The following is a 19,961-nucleotide window of genomic DNA, read 5'->3' as shown; positions in this document are numbered from 1 at the left end:
CAGCTGATTTCTGGATCAGAAATTAAACTGCATTCCCAAGACACTTTGGTGTAAAAGGATTGTGGTTTTAAGCATATTAATTTAATTCTAATTAATCACATTATTCAAAACATGTAGAAAAAAAAGTCATAAAACATTTTGTAGTTTCTCAAAAACTGCAAATAAATTCTTTATAGTCTCTTGACCCCCAAGACCATCAAGTCCAATCATCAACCAAATACCACCATGCCATATCTACTCATTTTTTGAACACTTCCAGGGATGGTGTTTCTACCACTTCCCTGGGGAGCTGTTCCATCCATGATTATGGACTCATTCCAGAAGCAAAGCAAAAGAGTAGAGCAAAAGTAAAGTATGGCACTAGAGCTATCCAAATCAACTGAAAGGGGAAAAAATATCAATTAATCCAAGGAGTATTACCTGAATGCCAACAGACAATATTTGCTAAAAAGAGCATTGCAGGACTAAAGGCAGAGAGGTGACTGAAGTCACTGTATCCCAATGAAGCACCATCACTGGGATCTCAAAAGTCTACTGCTTTTCTGCTGGCCTAGGGATCTTGTAAACCAGTCACAAGCAGACCTACAGCCAGCACTGCAACAACAAATCTCCTTTCTCCAGATACATAATTCTGTCTTATAGGATTCTCCCATCAGCTGTCTGTTGAGAAGAAAATAAATAATGCACTGCAAATTCTGCTTTAGTAGCAGAACCCAAACTCTCCTGAGTTTGTTGTTAAAAGCACATGCCAGGAGCTGCAGCTACTGTTGTTACCTTTCTATGAGAGACGGAGAGCAGCTGGGGGGAGGTGACTGCACTACCAGCACCCAAACTGCATCTGCTTTGTGAGGGTCCCACTCCAGATGTCCAGCACCCATACCTGGGAGAAGCAGCCCCTCTAATTTCATAGGGAGCTGCAGCACAAAATGAAATTGTTTGGTGCCTTTATCTTAAACCCTCCACAGTCACACTGGACACATGTGTGCCCTGGAGCTTTGGTTCTGCTATTTGTGTGAGTGTTTAAGAGACCAAACAAGAGAGCTGGGCTTGCTTCTATATTGGACAGCCTATATTAATTTATCTCTGGTTAATGCCTACTATTTTCTGTTATCAAACACTGGACTGTTTCTAGATAATGAGTTTATACTTCTAGGAAGAAAAGTACATGCACAAATGTCAGGTCATAATGGCTCTTATAATTCAAACTCTTAATTTATAAAAAAAAAAGAGAGTATTTCTAGGCAGAGGAAAACCTTACTTGCAGTAAAATGCCCTAGATTATTAGCAAGGCAGAACTACCACAACACATAAGGATACCCAAGGATAATTCTCATCCTTTTGAAATGAGCAGCCTAATTGACAGCTGTTGTGATTTGTTCCCTCGTCCTAGGGAAAAATGACCTTTAAGGCACTGCAAGAGGTCAGTATTTCCACAAAAATGATTGGCAGAGAGAAAGACTGGGAGAAAAGTGATCTCTCAGAAAGGTTAACACCAGTACCAGATTCTAATCTGCCTTTGCATCTGCGCTGTGCAGGGGGAATCCGTTTCCCCAGCACACCACAATCGCAGTGCCTACAGGAAAATTTCATACCAGAATGGGGGGTTTATCATCTTCCAAGGTATAGAGCTGGCTGTCTGACAGTCCTCTGAGAGCAAACTGGAAATTCTTTTTGGCTAATGCATGGCATTCAGGTCTGGTACTCTTCAATAATGCACGAGAGGTCTTTGTCTAAGGAATTCAGTAAAGTCCAAATTCTTGGTGAGGATTAAATAGGTTACATGCATGAAACACATTTTTCCATTTAAGTGGAGACTGAGCATAAAAGTTAGCTCTGATGGCCACTGTCTCATGGTTCCCTTTCTGCAGCTGAACAAAAGAAAGTTCTCTGATTTCCAACCTCCTTGAACTCCTGCAAGTTCAGACTCAAACGTGCTAAAGACTGAGGCTTCAGGCAGTGCTGCCCAGGAAACAGCACAGGTGACCAACTAACAGGGCTCAATAGAAGGGTCTGGAGAAGATACTCCTTTTGATGACAAGAGTCTGAAAATAAAATAGCATTTGGGAAGATTTTGTTGTACTGGGATAACATTAGTATAGTTTTGTCCATGTTTTAGCCAGTTTTGCTTAAATATTTCAGAAATTAGTAATATTAAGAAAAAAGCTTGATCTTGTCTTCTGGTATTTCACCCAGATTTTTTTTTCTTTTTTTTTTTGAGACAAGGCCTATAGCAAAAATCTTAATTTTGCAGCTGTTGAAAACAATCAGGGGAAAACATAGAAATGCCCTTAGTTCTTTTTCTTTTTGAGAGAAGAAAATGATCCATACAAAAAAGGGTTGTAAGCCCAGTTTGAAAAAGAATGGTTTATGCAGCATTTATCTTATGGCTATTAGGATCAGATACCTGAAACTGTAGGTAAAAACTATTTCTAATTTTGAGGTAATTAACCTATATTGGAAACAACGCAAGCCAGTCTTCTACCTTTCTAAAAGTCCAAAAGCTGAGGTCTCTAGACATTAGCTATCATTACAGCTGCAGCCTACGTACCCTGAGGAGCAGCAGCCCCTCATTCTTGCCCTGTCCTCTCCCTCTGAGCTCCAGCTTTCCCTCCCTCCTGAGCTCCAGCAGTGTCAGATGTGCTGGCTGAGCCCTGTGCTCCTGACTGCAGAGCCAGAGCATCTCTGCAGAGCCCCTGGCTCTGGCACAAACAGCCTGCCCTCGTTCAGCAATTGCCTTCTCTCTAATTGAATCTGCACCACATGCAGAGTGCTTGTAATAATTGTTACCTTTAAAATGGATTGCAATTGACAGGAAGTGTACAATGAATTCCAGTCCTCTGCACAGCTATTTTCTGTGTTTAGCAGAAAAAGATGAATGTTGGAAACACGCCAGGTGCATTGTTTGACCAGATGTACCATAAGATTTTATGAAACCCTGTAGAACAGTGTAATGCTATAAAGAAATCTAAAGCTGCTTACTGTATGGGTTTAACGAGAAGAATCATAACAACACAAGAAAATCTTGATTTCTGCAGAAGAAATTATACTACCATGTCTTTCAATCTGAATTTCTTAACAAAATCCCTCATTATCTGACTGATGTTCCTGATTACTTCACCATGCTAAAAGAATGTTAATCTGCAGTCTCTTTACATGTGACTCCCCTTAAATTTATGTAAAAATGCTGTAATTGTTTCCTCTCTTTCAGCTGTGAGCTACATGATGGATGGTAAACAGCTAGAAATCATTGCTATGAGTAACCAATAACAGCAGACTTCATAACTCTGGTGCATCAGTAATTACCTGCATCATTTATGGTTTATGTAATAAATTAGCTGCTTTCCTACCCATAATACTGAAAATACTGGGTGTCCACATACAGAAATCTTGTTAGAATGTTCAGTTCTATACTTCATTCTGTAGTTTCCATTTTCCCTCTTTTTGTACACCTGCATTAGAGATTCCTTAACTGAGAATGTGCAGATGTGCTCTGGCCTCATTAGCTCCCACAAGGCATGTGCCCCTTTGTCATCAGCATTTTATGAAGAATATCATATTCTAGTGTCTTAAACACATACACACACAGAGAATAAAGAAAAGTACTTTGAACCTATGAGGAAGATAAATTCTCTTGAAAAACAAAGAAATAAATATTTTCCTTAATTTTGCTTAAGCACAGAAAATAACACATTGAAATGTAATTCATACCCTGAAGTAACCCAGCACTGTAATGAGGCAGTATTTCTACAGAGAAGCTCATCTTGTTGAAAAATGATGTCATTTTTGATGCTGGTAGGCTAAGGAACATAATACCATATGCAAACTAGTTTCCAAATGGTTTCATTAAAGTTTTTACAATCTGTTTAAACATTAAACATTTTCTTTAAATATTAATAAAGATCTTAGATTGTTAAGGTTGTAGTTTACTCTTCCAGCACAGTATCAGATTCCAGCAGTTAGCTAACATATACCAATTGGAATTATAATATAGGCCAAATTCACATTAGCACGTGGAGAAATGTGTAAGGAACTTCCAAAGTGAGACCTGTGCTCTAGCTGCTCTGGAACTGCCCTGGATCACAAATGAAGCTCTCGTGTGCTGCTCTGTGGAGTCAGACTGCTTGGGGCTGTGAGAGCTGCTGCAGAACCAACACAGCTTTACAGAACCCTGCAGATGCTGCTGTGCTCCATCAGGCTCACCAGAGCTTTGAAGAGCAACCTCTGAGAAACTTCTCCCTACCTGGGGTAGTTAGCACTAATCCCTAGTTTTTAAGTCTGCAGCTGAGCAAAAATCCAGCCTTGTGCCCCACTTGTGTAAAGCACACCTAGTTTTGTGGAGAATCCTGTCTATTTATGTAGCCTGTGAAATCAAGCCCATCCTAATTATTGCCACCCTGATAACAGCAACTGTGGAATGCATAAAGAGAAAAAGCAAGCCAGAATCAATCTAGTCCTGGGTTAGGAGCATATTCTCACATCATCAACATGGACTGCAGAAACAGAGCAGGGTGCACTTTAACATCCCATCCTTAGAACAAATATGGTTAATTTTAGTTTGAAGAATAACTTATGCAATCTCATGTTTTGTAAAAGTTGATAATTACAACAATTCCCTCAAATGTAGTCGGTCAGAACTCCCTTATCTGACAATTTGTGACAAGGATAAAAAACAAAGATAGGACTCTTCTTTTAAGCCTTCCTTAATTTTTCATACAGGAAAACTAATTTAGTAGAATTTTATATAACGAACCAAAGTCCTTGGATTTCAGTGACATTTGGCTTATGCTATAAATGGCCAACTTCTAAATATATCTAATGACAACAGAGTTAAAATCACTCAGCCTCTTACTTAAAATATACTTATGTCCCAATGGGATTGATTTTCTCTAGTTTGGAAACACTGACACTTCATGTTATTGTGTTAGATGATTTTAATACAGGATTTATCACTAAATTATTCAGCTATGGAATAAATCTCTGGGGAAAAAACTGTCTGTTTTGTATTTCTGTGCATAGTACATTATACTGCTAAATTGGAATGCAGTAAAATTGTTCAGCACATAGGTCAAAATAGGTTTTAATGTTGAGGGTATTCATAAGAGGCACCTTCATTAGAACCCTGTGTTGCCTTACACTTGCCTGAGTATGTGTCACCAGGTTCATAATTGCTCCTCCTGTGAGGCCTGTGTTTGGAAACACAATTAAGATGCTATTTCTGGCCTGGCTGGGGAGGCTACACTGGGATCTCTGCAGAGCCTCCAGAGTTCTGCTGCAGATGGGGCTGACCTCACCCAAAGCAGTCTGCGGGCTTTGGGAGCTTTGCTACTTTTTATTTTATATTTTTTTTAAACAGCAACGCTTTTGCCTGCCCAGAAGCCCTGGGGCAATGGAACCCTTAAGGAATCTGAGCTGTTGTGTGATTTCTAACAGCACCAAACTGCTGCTGGCAAAGATCCATTCTTGCAGTCTGATATTTCTCCTTTTTAACTTACATGATTTTTACATGAATGCTGATTCCTTTGAATTCTCTTTCAAGGGTTGTTATCTGCAAAGTTCCCTATCAGCTGTAAGAACTTCACAAAGGCTTTGGTCAAAACTTTTAGAAGTATGTTGGTAACAATAGAATTCTCACACAATAAGCTGCAAGAAGAAAATAAATACATGTAAATAAGGCATTATAATAGTCTAAAGCCCTTGCCAGCATCCTGTCTTTTTAGTGACTGCACAGCTGTGTTTCCACTACACAATTAATGGCTTTCCTACCTTCCAAAGAGACATTTGTACCAAATGGTAGCACAGTGCAAGACATACCAAACAGCTGACAATAGCTCATCTCTTCCTCATGGCACCGGTTGTGCACATAATTAAGGGCTAAAATGCCCTTTGTCAAAAGTTTTCAGACTAAATGTCCAAATCATGACTAGGATTCAAATAAGTGCCCTATCTTTGCACATATTTTGGTACCTATATACTTTCATTAACCTACAAGAATGAACTGGGGTACAAGTTTGAGGATCTTTTTCAAGCTTTTGACTTTTAATTCAGCTTCAGTCACACAAATTAAAGGAGGTATTGACCACTCTATGCCTCCAGAGAACCTGAGAAGAGTTAGGAGTGTTTGAAAATTCCAAACAGATATTTAGCACCCTCAGAAGCACACACTCCATGTAGTAATTACTATTTATCTTGTAAAAGAATTTTTCTGAGGTGCCGAATTATATGTCCCTAGTACACCCACCTTCTGCTTTCACACAGAATCTTACAGAAGTTATTTTAATCATTTCACTACAGATTCTTAATTTTATGTAAAACAGTCACCTGAGTTCTCAGATTTAAGTACAGTTGAAGATGTATCTTCGTGTAGCAATTTTAATTTCTACTTGCTTTACTGTCTGTTTTTTTCCCGTTGTTGATGTCAGTAAAACATCACCAGTAAGACCATAAGTAATTTAGTAGACCTGAAAACACTGGAAATCTTTGCAATGTTTTTCCAACAGTTCAGCATCTTCTATTCTGTTTCAGCTGAAGTCAAATTATGTCTCATTTATCACATCTCCACAGAGCACTCTAGATTACAGCTTTAAGTGTAAAGGGCTGTTAGATGAGAAAAGTCACGTACTCTAATACTTAGGGGAAAAGTGTGACACACAGAGCAGAGCTGCTATTCACGTTTCTCAGACTTCTTGTTCAAATGCATCTCAATTCTTGAGTAGCAGCCTACATCAGGAGGCAGGGAAGCTGTTTAAAGATGACTGTAGAAATGGAACAAAATAATTCCCAAAATTTCCACATGCAGACATATAAGAGCAGATCAGTGAACATACTAATTCAGTATCCTGCTTCAGAAACTGATATTAGAATTGCAGAGTAATTGCAAATAATTCTGCCCAATGTAACTCCAGGGTGGCATTCTGCCAAGGTAATGTAGTTAAAAGGTGACTCATCAATAATAGGTCTTAAATAAAAGTAAAAGGAGCTTAATATCATGAGGATCTCATACTATTCAACACTGTTCAGATCAAGAGCAATTCTCAGCATGAGGATGCTCTGCCTGGATTAGAAATTGGTAATGCCTTGTGTCCATTCCCAGCCTCTATAAACAAAGCAGTGTAAATATGGGAAACTCTGAACAAGTAAATGTTGCACAGAAACTAGACAAGTTATTTAGTAAAAACTCTTTTATCTTAGATTAGGCCCCAAATAAAGAAAACCACATCATGGCACGAGAAAAATGCATGTGAATACTACTACTGCCATCTGGTTTAGGTAAAATAGAGTAATTCCTATTTTATAGCTCTACAGCTTTATTTTTCCACAGAATTAGTTTTACAAACTTCAAAGGGAAACATTACTGTCGGTAGATAGGAGCTGCAATATCATGTCTAGAGAACAGATGCAAAGAGAGCAAGTATTTGTCCTGTAGTGTCAGATTGGCAGTGAAATCTCATAGTCATTAAGAAAAGACCCCACAGACTTCATAAGAACTTTTGGGTTTAGTCTTGACAGGCTAAAGGCCCCCATATAAGTCACTAATTCCTAATATGGCAAAGACTAACTGGATTTCTTTCCAACATCCAAAACTTGGCAAGGAAGGAAACTGTTTTTAAGAACACATTTCAATAATTAGTATTAGAGTATATTTCCTCGCAGCAAATTGAAATAGAATAAATTGCATTTGCCCTTGTTAGAAATTGAATTGCTTGCAAGAGGTTAGCACTCTGGTGGCAGATCACAGAAAAAATAAAAACATACTTCAGAGGAATGAAAGGGAAAGATGAGATTGATTTTGTGTTTTAATTTTGAAATACCAGCAGCAGTTCCTCTAATTCTAATAAAAATGCAGAGATGCAAAGGATTTATTAGCTCATTGCCATTTTAAAGATAACTATATTACATTGACCACATTCCTACTTTTCTTTGATCAGAAGAAGAGTCATGTCTTAAAGCAGCTAAGTCTCCTTTGTTACTGGAAGTTTACTTTCTCAAAGTCACCACTTGTTTCTTTCTTTTGCTTATTTTTTTAACCATTATTCCACATAGCTCTTAACTCTCTATTTCTGTCCCCACTTCCACATGATTATGGATTTGCCATGCCAGGAAGAACATTCCAAGAAAGTATCATTCAAGTTGTTCAGAATATATCCTTAAGCTTCATTTTCAGTGATGTTATTATTATCTGGCCTTTTTTTTCTTTTTCTTCTACACAGAGTCTGATTTCAACTTCATAAGAATACTTGTGTAATCCTGGACAGCACAGGCTGGTAACAGTCTCTTAATTTTCCATTACCATCATTGCCTCTACCAGGGAATGGAAGAGGCATCAACGTTCACAAAAATGTCCAAATTCAGCCTGAACACAGTTATTCCAGTACTACCACTATTTTCTGGCCAGTGAAAAGTTCTTTATATCCCTTCAAACAAATTTCCAGCTGCACTCTATTATGCCCCATCTGGAGCAGAACCCTTCCTTAATCCTTGCAGAAACCAGTCCTGCTAAAATAAACTCAGCGAGCTTGAACTGCAGGAATCCCTGAGCACATAATCCTGAGACAACAGAGCACTGGGGTACTCCTTCCTTTGTGCCTGCAACATCTCAGTTCAGGAATTTAAGATAAATAAACACTTTGGAAATGGTTGTTTCTAGTTTGTGAACCAAACAAGAACTTGGCTGAGAAGCTGTAGGAACAACAGCACCATCACCTCTCTTTTGGTGGCAGCTTCTATTCAGGGGTCATTCTGGGGTTATTTTTAGGTACCATTCAAGGTGCTGTAGAGTAGCAGAAGTTGGTTATGCTGCATGAAAAGGAGCTACTGATGTAAAAATGTTCCATCTCTCACAAACTGGGCCATGTTTGAAAAACAAAATCTACTTTGCAGAAATCCCCTTTTCTAAGCAACTTAACAAGACTAATGATCCAGCACTAGATCCAAATTTGATTGAAGGCAACATTTAAATGGCAAATTCTTATTGGCTGCCTAATTTTCAACATTTTTGCTTTAAACTTCTTTTTTTAAGCAAAGCCATTTAAGACCTATGATAATTTTAACAGGAGGATTTGTCTTTATATTTGACGCCAACAGTTTTGCTTTGCTGTTGGTGGTCAGAAGTGTATTCTACGTAGTTTGTCCAGCTTCTCCCAAGCTGAACTTTGGTGATGGTGAGTAGATTATGCCAGAAAGAGTAAGCCATACCATGGAAATGCAAAATATTGCTGGCCTTTCCTTCCTCTTGGTGCTACTGTTTTCTTTCAGATCTTTTCCTTTTCCTAGTTCTTCCTCAGGCCTTATGAATCCTTTAAACCTCCCAGATCTACAGGGAAATAGAAAGTTATTGTGTGTCTTTCAGAAATCTGTTGGGGTGAAATTCATTTAATTCAGTAGCAAAGCCTACTGATAAAAAAGACCAGAATTTTTCCCAGGACATTGAAGATCCTGTAAGAATTTCTCCCTGCTAGTGTGTTTGCAAGTTGAGAGTCAGATATGCTTGCATATCAGAATTAACACCATAAACAAGTTGATATTCTATCATGAATTTGAGTTACTTTGGCTAATTCTTTTATCTAAGCATATTCAGAAATGAGCATTATATCACTACGAGGTGAACATTCATTATAGATCTATAAGATTTCAAGAAAAAGGTTCAAATCCAAATCTTTTCCCAATTTTGAAACTTCACATCAGAAGAGAAATAAAATAAAGCAATTAGGCTATAATAAAGGTTTCTATCATCTCAGGAAAATTATAGTAGCTTGAATTGTCACTGCATTTTAATTCAAAAGAGTTAAGGAAAAGTAATTTTCATAAATTATTAATTTATCAATATCCTTGACTTCATGGAGTATTTTGAAATCTGTGCTCTATTTAAATAGATAATAAATTTTAAATTATTCAAAGATAATAAATTTTATAATCATCACTTAACATCGAATTCTTGGGTTTTTAGTAGCTCTGCCACCTTTAGATCTCTCTTAAAACTAATAATAATCAATTTTACATCCTAGCTTCCTAGCTGCTGTTGGAGTATGAAAACTCTCGCTGGTTTGACGCAGGAATATATCCCTGTAGGGTGCACCCCCCATAGAGATGGCATTTCCCATATTTTTAGCTAAATCAGTGCAACTACAGAAGGCCTGCAGATACCTGCAAGAGGTGGATGACATTTCTTCAGCAGATATTAAATCAAGTGAACAAATGCAATATTGCCATCAATGATTAAAATTCAGTCAATTTTGCTGGAAGGAATTTGAGGATGTAATTCAGCTTCTACCCAATACCTCTGTACTAATGTTATTCCCTCAAGAGGAAAGAATACTGTTTGCCATTCTGCTTTTACCCAGTCCTGTCATACTAACTTCATTCCTTTGAGATGAGAAGTGTTCCTTAAAATATCAGTATTTGAAAAATCTCACATTTTCCATCTCCCCAGCCACAAGGGGACTGTGGCATAGATTATGTTCATTTTCTCCTTTTGATGCTCCTTTAAGGAATTCTATTTTCATTGCAGGTACAATTGGTACTTAGCGTGTTCCATCTTCCAGGTGCATTAATTACTTACCTAGAAAATCTCTCTAACACTCAGTGAAAATATAAGTGGTTCTAGAAAATAAATTGAGTACCAAAAGCCATTCTGGCATAGATTATTGCTCTAATTGGCTGGAACTTTACTGTGGAGAGGAGGAAAGGATGGAGACGAAAAAAGATCATGCTTTCCTTATCTCACTGAAAAGTTAAAACTAATGCAGTCTTTATATCATATAAATTTTTTCACTTGAGTTAAAATAAAACATTGGTCTAAGATAAACTCAGTGGCTACAGCAAGGCTTAACATACAGATTGATTCCTTCCTCTGCCAGTGAGAAATGAACTGCAAGGGACATTTTCCAGAACAGTGTCCCAGCTTAAAAAAGAATTTTTTAATTTTTAATCTCTCTTAGTACTTTCAACAGCTGAGAGTAATAGAAAAGCAAAGCATATTTTATGAATGATGTGTTTTTAAATACATATATATTATGTCAATTTTACTATAAATCTTTAGTAATAACCACTACTTACAGAGGAAATTACCAAAGCAAAGCAAATACCACTCTCAGTAATTCACTGTGATGAACACCTAAACCAACTGCCTGGATTAGTTCTGAACTGGTGTTCTTGTAATTAATACTCTACTCTGCAATGTGCTGGCATTGGTGATTTATTACAGCTCTTACATTAAAAGTATAACCAGATTTATAGACTTCGTGGAGAGTTAGAAATGCCACATTACAAATGAAGGGGTTTAGTTTTATAACAAAAAAATGTCTTATTGCTATGTGTATATTAAAATGGTTTTCTGGTAGCCCTGGGAAAACTAATAGTGGTGTATAAGCACTTTACGGCAATTTCATTTAGAGTAGAAAGAGGCTGGTTGTCTGTGTGGGTGACAAGGGAAGGGAATTGATGGTTAGGGAGAAAATACTTCCTACTACTCGGAATCTAGGACTTTAATCCTAACTTTTTCTTCCCACAAAAGTAAGCCCGCTTGCAAGTACATATATTCAAAATATTGAGAATTTTTCAGTGGCATTTAAGCAGCCCCTGAAGCCCAGCATGGCCCTGGCTCAGGGCCCCTCAGACAGGAGAGGATGTCACCCACAGGCTGCTGTGTATGGTGCAACTCCTTGGGGCACCCAGAAATTTTTTAATTCCAGCTGAAAGACTATTGCTCCTATTTTTCTACTTCTCATCAAAAGGTCTTGACATCTCCTCTTTAATATAACTCCAGAAATATCTGACTGAAAGGCATGACAATTTGGGAAAAAGCTCCTATGGAAGCTGTTTCTTGACGTGGTTTTCAGAAGATCTCTTTAGAACAAATGGTTTTGCTCTGAAGGGATTTGTGCTGCACAGCACTGACAGTTAAGTGCTAAATGGAATCTCTCCATGGGCTCTGTATTACTGTTGAACAAAACACAGAAGCTGAGCGCTAAATAAAACACTGCACCTAAGTACACTAATAAAAGTAAAGCCAAGAGAACAGTGGGGCATTTTTATGCTATATCAGCAAGTGTCATGTTCCAGGAAAAAGCATTCAGATATCACTCCTTTTATGACAATAACTAGTTCTGAAGCAGTTGTTTTATTTAATTTTTTCTAACTCATGGTGAGAAATTTGACTAAGTTGCAGTCAGTGAATAAATGTGTCATATGAGTGAGTGATAGACTTTTGAAAAAGGGAGCAAACTATGTGGGGAACACAAGATTCTGAATGAAGCTAACAAGCTACTTTTATCATTTTAAGGAGCTGAAGCTTTGATAATAGACCATATCATGGTTGTGCCTGGAATAGGAAGGAGTGGAGCCTGCTCTAATTTAGCTATTGAAATAACACCTGGATTTTTGCTACACAAAGGAAGAGAAGTAGTCTGGATTTAATCTTCTAGCAAGCGAGCAGTGATAGTGAAAGATCAAAATACAGAGAAGCTAGAGATAAGAGGGAAAAAAACAGCACAGTTCAGCAAAGCTACATATTAAAATAAACTCACAGAAATAAAAAAATATTTGGGTTATATTTGCTCAGGGGGTAGAAAAAAAATTGATGTCCAGCAATTAAATTCCAACTTTGAAGGCATCTGACACAGATGCTGTGGCTGCAAATGTTACACCCACTGTGAACAGAGGCCAAGGAAACCAGCAGGGCTGTGCTGTGGGACATGACACATTCACCCAGAGAGCAAAGGAAAAATGTGTTCTTCATGTTGAGTCCAAACACCCAGACAAGGATGAGGGATCTTCTTTCTCTTTAATAATCATTTACTGAAATCAGCCTGGAAGTTTGAAGTAGGAAGAAGTAGGAGGCATGTAGTGAGTAAAAGGAAGTAAAGTTGTGGGGAAATGAAAAAGATGCACTAAACTGGATTTGCAAGAAATCCATAAAGATTGTATCTTGATGGGATTACTGGGAGACAAGGGGTGAGAAGTTTAGAATCAGCTATGCCATGAAAGCACTCCAGGCAAGAGTAAAAGCTTGAATTTAGTAAGATGGCTGAGAAAAAGTATAGAGCAAAGGCAATGATATAGAACAAAATCTCTTTTCCTCAAAAAATGTATATTAACAGAAGTTTTGAAAATACAAGAAAGGAAATTTAGTTTAAGAATTTCTGTTTCTAAAATGTGCCAGTAGTACATCTACTTTAATTTTTTTTTTTTTTTTTTTTAGTCTTGAATGAGATTTTCTAAAGGAAAAATGAAATATCATTCAGCTTTAAAACCTGTGGAGTACTTTATCTCATCCCAACAATTAAAGTATGCAGTTGTGGCTCCTCATAGCAGTATCCTTCCCTCTGAAGATTTTCATATATACACAGATATCTATTTTATAGAGACGTAGATCCTGTTGTGGCACTCCTGATACATTTTTCTATTGTTTCAAACAATGCATCAGATGATATTCCTACAAAGACATGGGATCATGTTTGCTCCCAAGTGGAAATGCAAGAACTTATCATAATTTCTCTGAGTCACAAGATCCCAGACTTAGAAGTTTTTGACAACTGGTTCCTCTCATCTAAATTTAATTCAAATAATTTAAGACTGCTAACCTGCAAATATTTTTTGTGTTTGTTTTAATGTTGTCCAGTATTGCAGCACAAAATGAGGGCTATGGACTGTGTGCTTGGGATAATTGATGGTGCTGCCATAGAGTCCAAAACATCCTCCCATATACTAATGGGTTTTATGCCATTTTGCCTCTGAAATTTGTTTTAATGATTTTGACAGCTCTCATTTTTCCTTTGTTAAATCTTAGTGACTGTTACTGGATATTTATTTTTAGAAGCACAAACATATTACAAAAAATAAATAAGCCCACTGAGGACGAATAAAACATCTCCACAGTAACATTCTGGATAGCGATGTATGGCTGGTTGCAGACAGACTGACAAACTTCAGTCCTAACTCTGCATCAGGATCTGTTAGCATAGAATCCTGAGCTCAAAAGTGACTTCAGAAATGAAATGCCCCTTTTTCCTCTCTGTGGTTATTTGGCAGCAATGATTGATTTTTTCCAGATGTGGTTAAATAGGAAAATTTATTTTATTAGTTTTAATATAATCAGTTGCAAATATAATCAAAAACATCCCCTCAAGGCAAACGAATATTTTGGCTTTGCTTGATTTTTCCCACAAGAAATTCTACCCTACTCATGCATTTTAAGCTTATTTTATAATACCTTTAAATGACATTTTAAATAGTTTGGTTTGAAATTAGTATTGATATTGATGTCCATACAGTGCAATAAGAATTTCCATCTGCAAGACAATATTCATAGTAACAAGAAAGACTGTGCTATATTTTAAAGGGATAAGTTCTTAAAAGTCCATTTAGGATTTTTTTTTTCTCTCTAGGCCTTAGTGTCCCCATACCCAGGACTGCATTATACACAGCCACTTGGGTAACCAGGAGCCATTTCCCAGGCTCCCCCTGTAAACATGAGTGAAGCTAATTTCCCCCAGCTTCCCTGCAGTTTGCATTGAAGCTCATATAACTTACTTGCTGTTTATGTATTTTACCAGTTGTCTATGTCAAGCTTTCATATACAAATCAGAGAAAAACCTGCAAGCAACTATGATTTTTAAAGCTAAAAGACACCTTGTGTCTAATTTGTCAGCAAATTAGGTGGGTTTAAAATCCACCCTTGAAACAGCAGCAATTTCTGTTCCTTTCATCTAAACAGTTCTGTATTCCAAGGGAACCTGGGATAATGAGTAGTTTGCTGTAGACATGAGTCATAATTATGTTCTTTCTCTCTCATTTAAGTTGTTCGAGTTCATGAATTTTTTGGCTGAGAATGTCATCTTCTGCTACATGGGACTTGCACTATTTACATTTCAAAATCACATCTTCAATCCTCTTTTCATATTTGGTGCCCTTGTATCCTTTGCTTTAAAGAAGTACATATCTCTGGACGTGTGTGTGTATATATATACATATAAAGAATGCATGTTCCATGTGAAATAAGAAGTCAACAAGCAAACCAATCAGTTCCTTGAATACTAAAGATCAGTAAATTGTCAATTCCAAGTGCAATCATCTATTACCTATATGCTAATAACTGGCCCAATGGGTATAAGAACATGTTCTTTGGATAGTTGCTGTTTTGCCCCTCTGCTATAGGCAAATAGCTATAAACCAGCTGGGGAACTTCTGCCAGTGGTTTACAAGTGGGGTGGGAAATTGGGATAAGTATTGGGACACATCTGTGGGGACAGGTGCAACACAAAACCTTTTTTCCTGTCTGGAGCCAGTACAGATCCCCAAACTGGAAAGCTGCCTTCAGACAGGTGTGTGCCATAAGCAGGACTTCCCCAAAACTACTTAAATTATATGAAGCCCTTAAAAATCACACAGTTCTGCTTTGCTCAAATCTTTCCTTCTTTATATTTGGTATCTCTAGCATACATGGAATTATTTACACCATCATGTGCCTAAGAGGTAAGAAAAGCTGTGTGTCTTTATTTCTGCCATGGTTTCTCAATAAATCTTACTCATACAGCAGTATAGATTCTTTTCACACTGACAATTTATTCAATGATTTTTTTTTTTTGGCTCAGTGCAGCAGCCCTCTGCTTATCACTTTTAAATGAACTGTAATAGCTTTGAAAGTTGGGAGCATACTGTTGATGTGCAGTAATTGTTATATGTAATTTCTAAATGAATAATCAGGACTGCACCAGAGCTGCAGGCAGCTCCTGGGACTCAGACATTGCCTCTCAAACTCTTCACCTGCTCTCCAGTCCAGGCTGCTCAGACTGGGAGTGCCATAATTGAGCTGCAAGACAAGGGGAGGGCAAAAAGCATGCAAAATGTGCAAAAAGCATATACAGGGAGCTCAGACTGCCTTTCTCTAAACCTAATAATGGCCTCATGGCTCCAATTAAGGCAAATTTTGGGATAGTTCCACAGAGGAGTAATAAAGAACTTCATCAGAAGAATCTCAGCAGAGAAGGGGAAGAAAAAGCAAAAAGTGCTGGGTATAGACAATATAAATCACCAGGAAATAAGGAAGTAATAATCAGGTCCAAAAGTACATTTATTCTCTGAAAATTGCTGCTCAAGGACATAATGCTCTCTCTGCAATTGATGATGGGCATTTTCCTGAAGAGCTGAAGATGAAGTCACATGTGACACAAATGTGATGAGTAGAAGTAGAGTGATTGAAGTGAGATATATTATGATGAATATAAAACTAGGATGTCTGGGGAAGGCAGGTCTCTGCCACTGCACAGGGACCATTACAACATGGCATATAAAACTTTAAAAAGATAATGTCATATTTGTTTAATTGTACCTTCAAAATAATTATAGAGAACATTTGGGTTAATTCTGGTTTTGTCAGTAGTTTGTCCACTATTTTCCTCAACATCTTACATTTTAGGTGGCAGTTTTTGTAGCAAGAGCTTCCAACATATACCCACTTTCTTTCCTTTTGAATTTGGGTCGAAAACAAAAGATTCCCAGGACCTTTCAGCACATGATGATGTTTTCAGGTAAGAGCTATTTTGGCTTTTTTGATATTTCTCCTGTCCACATTTAATGAATGACAAAAATAGTCATCTATCACTAGAAAAAGCCACACCTATCACAAAGAATTTATCTTAAAACTCAAGGTCATCTCTCCAAAGCTACTGAAGCAAATGGATGTCTTCTGATCAACCTCACTGTGTTCTTGCCCTATTTTAATTAACGTTTTGGAAACCATTGTCTTTCAATCCATTGTTCCCCATCTGTATACACTTCCATGACAATTTGGGAATACCATGTTTTTAAGTTGTGCTGTTTTAGAGGCAAATGTAGTATACCTCAGAGTATTTTACATAGCAGCAAATATCCAACCTGGACAGTCTTAGTGCTGACACTCAGATCAGACATGGTCTTTGGCAATTCCTTAAACTCCTGGAACAGTTTTACTTTTAAACCTGAGAGGAGATCATTTCAATTCCACAGATCTTTTCATATGTATTCCAGCTTGAAATTTAATTTTGTTGATTTTGTTAACCTTTTAGAATAATAAAAAAAAATTTAAAATCCAGAAGAGGGAGCCATGTTCTATCTAGTCTGATTTGCACATCATCCCCAGAACTGTTAAGGCTCATCTGGATTATGTATTTTTTTACTTGTACAAGCTAGAAATAATTCCACTTGACTTTCTAATGCTAGTTAGGAAAAACTCACTTATAAGCCAAGAATATCTGTTCAGTAAAAGACAGAAATGCAGATACCCCTACGCTATTGATGATATAATTTTCTAAAATTAGAAACTCAGCACATTTTTTGCTTCACTTTCCTGCTTTTTATCCAAAAATTTATTCCACATTTGTATGGATAAAAGTTCTTGATTGACATCCTTGATGTACAGAGATCCATTTAGCCAGATAACGAGTGAAATACAATGTGCTGCATTTCAAGCTCCCTCATCAGGAGCACTCCACATCAGGGGGCCTCATTTGTGCCTATGTAATTCCAACCCTCCAGAGAGCAACACAGCAGTTCATTTCTATACCCATTCAATCCTTCTGCTAAAAGCTGCCACTGAAAATGTCACTAATTCCGGCGAGAGCAGGGTGAGGGATGATGACACATCCAGCAGGAGCTGCCTTTCAGCCCAACTGCTCCCCTGCCATTGTTCCATGGGTAACCTGGAGCTGGAGATCCCTCTGGGAAGCCTAGCAGGTGGCCAGCTAGACAACAGCATGAAAAATAGCTTCACATCATTTGGCATCTAGTTCCTGGCCTCCATTTTGGCTTTTGGTTTGCATCAGCTAAAGTATAGGATGGAAAACCTTCTGAAATCTCTCTTATTCTTTAAGTTTTCTGTCCTCATTTTCTGCAGTCAAATTTCATTCGCCACAGACCAGGAGCAGAAAGCAGCCTGCAGCCAGCAGCTGAACGTGAGAACTCACACACATTAGCTTTCCAGGACAATCTGGCAGCTCAGAACTGAAACAGTAGTATTGCCGGCTTCTAAAATTCTCAGAAAAGTAATTTTAATCTATTTCCAAAGATAAAATCCCCTCTATTTTGTACAGAAAAATGTGTTTACATTATAATAAAGTAATGGCATAATCTGCAGCTATAATAATAAAGACTGTCTCTCATGCTGCCAGCAGCTGCACACTTCACAGGATACACAGATTTTCTGTGTAATTCTGTATTTTAAGATGCACCAAGACTTGTGCTTAGTTACCAAAAACATTCATAGTGCTATAAACTGATAAAAGTACATATAGTGATAAACAGAGAGGACAAAGGCTGCCAGGAGAGAGATACACTTCTGATGAGTAAACAAGACATTGAATTTGAGTTTGAAGGACATTATCTACAAAGATCTGTAGCAAGAGTCATAGAACAATTTGGGCTGGAAGGAACCTTTAAAGGTTATCTAGTCTAACCCCCTGCAATGAGCAGGGGTATCTTCAATTAGATCAGGTTGCTCAGAGCCCCATCCAGCCTGTCCTCGAGTGTTTCCAGAGATGGGGCATCCCTGAACCTACCTCAGTGTGGGTTTCACCACCTTCATTGTTCTGGCACAGCATCAGGTTCTAGCTGGTCACAGGGAAAAATGGCCTTCATCCACCACAGCATCACACATTTAGATGCGGAAAACAATGAATTTGGGGTTAGTTTTGTTTTCTATCTTATTACCAAATCCACCAAACATTTACTGCTTGTTTTACTGCCACAATCACTAAAGTGATTGCTGAGAAAAATTGCTGAGAAAAGCAATTAAGGTCAGGCAAGTACACTGTTGATTAGCCTTTGATTAAACCTTACTCTGCAAAGAACTCTCCTGAAGTCACTAAGTTCAGCTTTTTGATGCATATCAATACAGTTGAGAAAAGGTGGAAGAGTTGGGCTTGGAGGTGGATTATGGAGCATTTTGATTTATCTCATTCTTTATCTGCTTCTACCATTCCTCTAAAATACATTACAGAGGGTGGATTCACTTCTACAACTGTTTTTAATCAGGATTCCTGATAACATTCCATTGGAAATGAAAACTTGATTAGTCCTTTATACAAGGACTAATTAACCCCAGGCTTCTCAAAATAAGTTGAACATCAGCTAAAGTGAGCAGTCCAGCAGTCTCTGCTCATGTGAAAAAGAAACATTTTAAAGTCTTATTCTTTATAGCATCTTCCACTCTTCTCCCAACATCCTTATTTACTTTTTACTCTGCTTTCCTCTTCTCTGCAACACATAAATAGGCAACGGAGAGGCTTGTGGGACACAGTGCTACAGGGGTGGTTGCTGTTAATATAAGGCATTACAGCATCAGGGGAGTCTGAAAGGATGAACACAAATGCAGAATTAAGCCAAAAGATGCCCATGTACACACAGCTGTTGTGCAGGCATTTACATCTACACACTCATACATACACAGAGGTGGCAAGTGCCAATTGAAGAAATCAGCTAAACAGAAAAGAAAGCAAGGAAGAAAAGAGCAGAAAACTATGGCTGAAACCAAAACACCGGGGCTGCCCACAGAAAGTCTTCTTTCCTGGCAGATTCTTTTCCCACCAACAGCAAACACTGCAGCCCTCATGGGCTCTTCAGAGGGCTGGGTTTGGAGAGGTGTTTGTGTGGGGTGTGGGAAAAGGATGGCTAACAGCCCTACAGGGCACACAGGTTCTGTTCTGGGGACTCTGGGGCTTAACCCTGGGCTGCTCTGCTTTGAAGGCTCTGACCCATTAAAGGGTATTGCTTAAAGATGAAACCCTAATGGACGGCACAAAAAAAAAGATCTGTTAGGAAATCTGTGATTCAGCCCAAGGATGAATGGATTAACACAGATGTGGAGCTGCCAACAATTCACCTCTGAAAGATGAGGGGAGAGAATCTCTGCTAATGGTTCATTAGAGCTGGTCCTTCTGCTGCCCCACTCTGTCCAGGGGTAGCTGAGGTATCAACATCCACTGCATCCAATC

The 19,961-nt window shown here is 38.0% G+C and overlaps 1 protein-coding gene across 1 annotated transcript in view; it reads left to right on the top strand.

Moving 5' to 3' along the window:
• SLC9A9 (solute carrier family 9 member A9) overlaps positions 1-19,961 on the top strand; it is a 172,557-nt gene that overhangs the window by 82,317 nt on the left and 70,279 nt on the right. Inside the window, exons 10-11 of the mRNA XM_005424684.2 lie at positions 14,794-14,907; positions 16,412-16,523. Coding sequence (XP_005424741.1) covers positions 14,794-14,907; positions 16,412-16,523 — 226 coding nt within the window. The remainder of the gene's footprint in view (positions 1-14,793; positions 14,908-16,411; positions 16,524-19,961) is intronic.

Source organism: Geospiza fortis, unplaced genomic scaffold (genome assembly GCF_000277835.1).
Source record: "Geospiza fortis unplaced genomic scaffold, GeoFor_1.0 scaffold318, whole genome shotgun sequence".
Classification (NCBI taxonomy): Eukaryota; Metazoa; Chordata; class Aves; order Passeriformes; family Thraupidae; genus Geospiza; species Geospiza fortis.
This window is presented reverse-complemented; position numbering and strand designations above follow the sequence as displayed.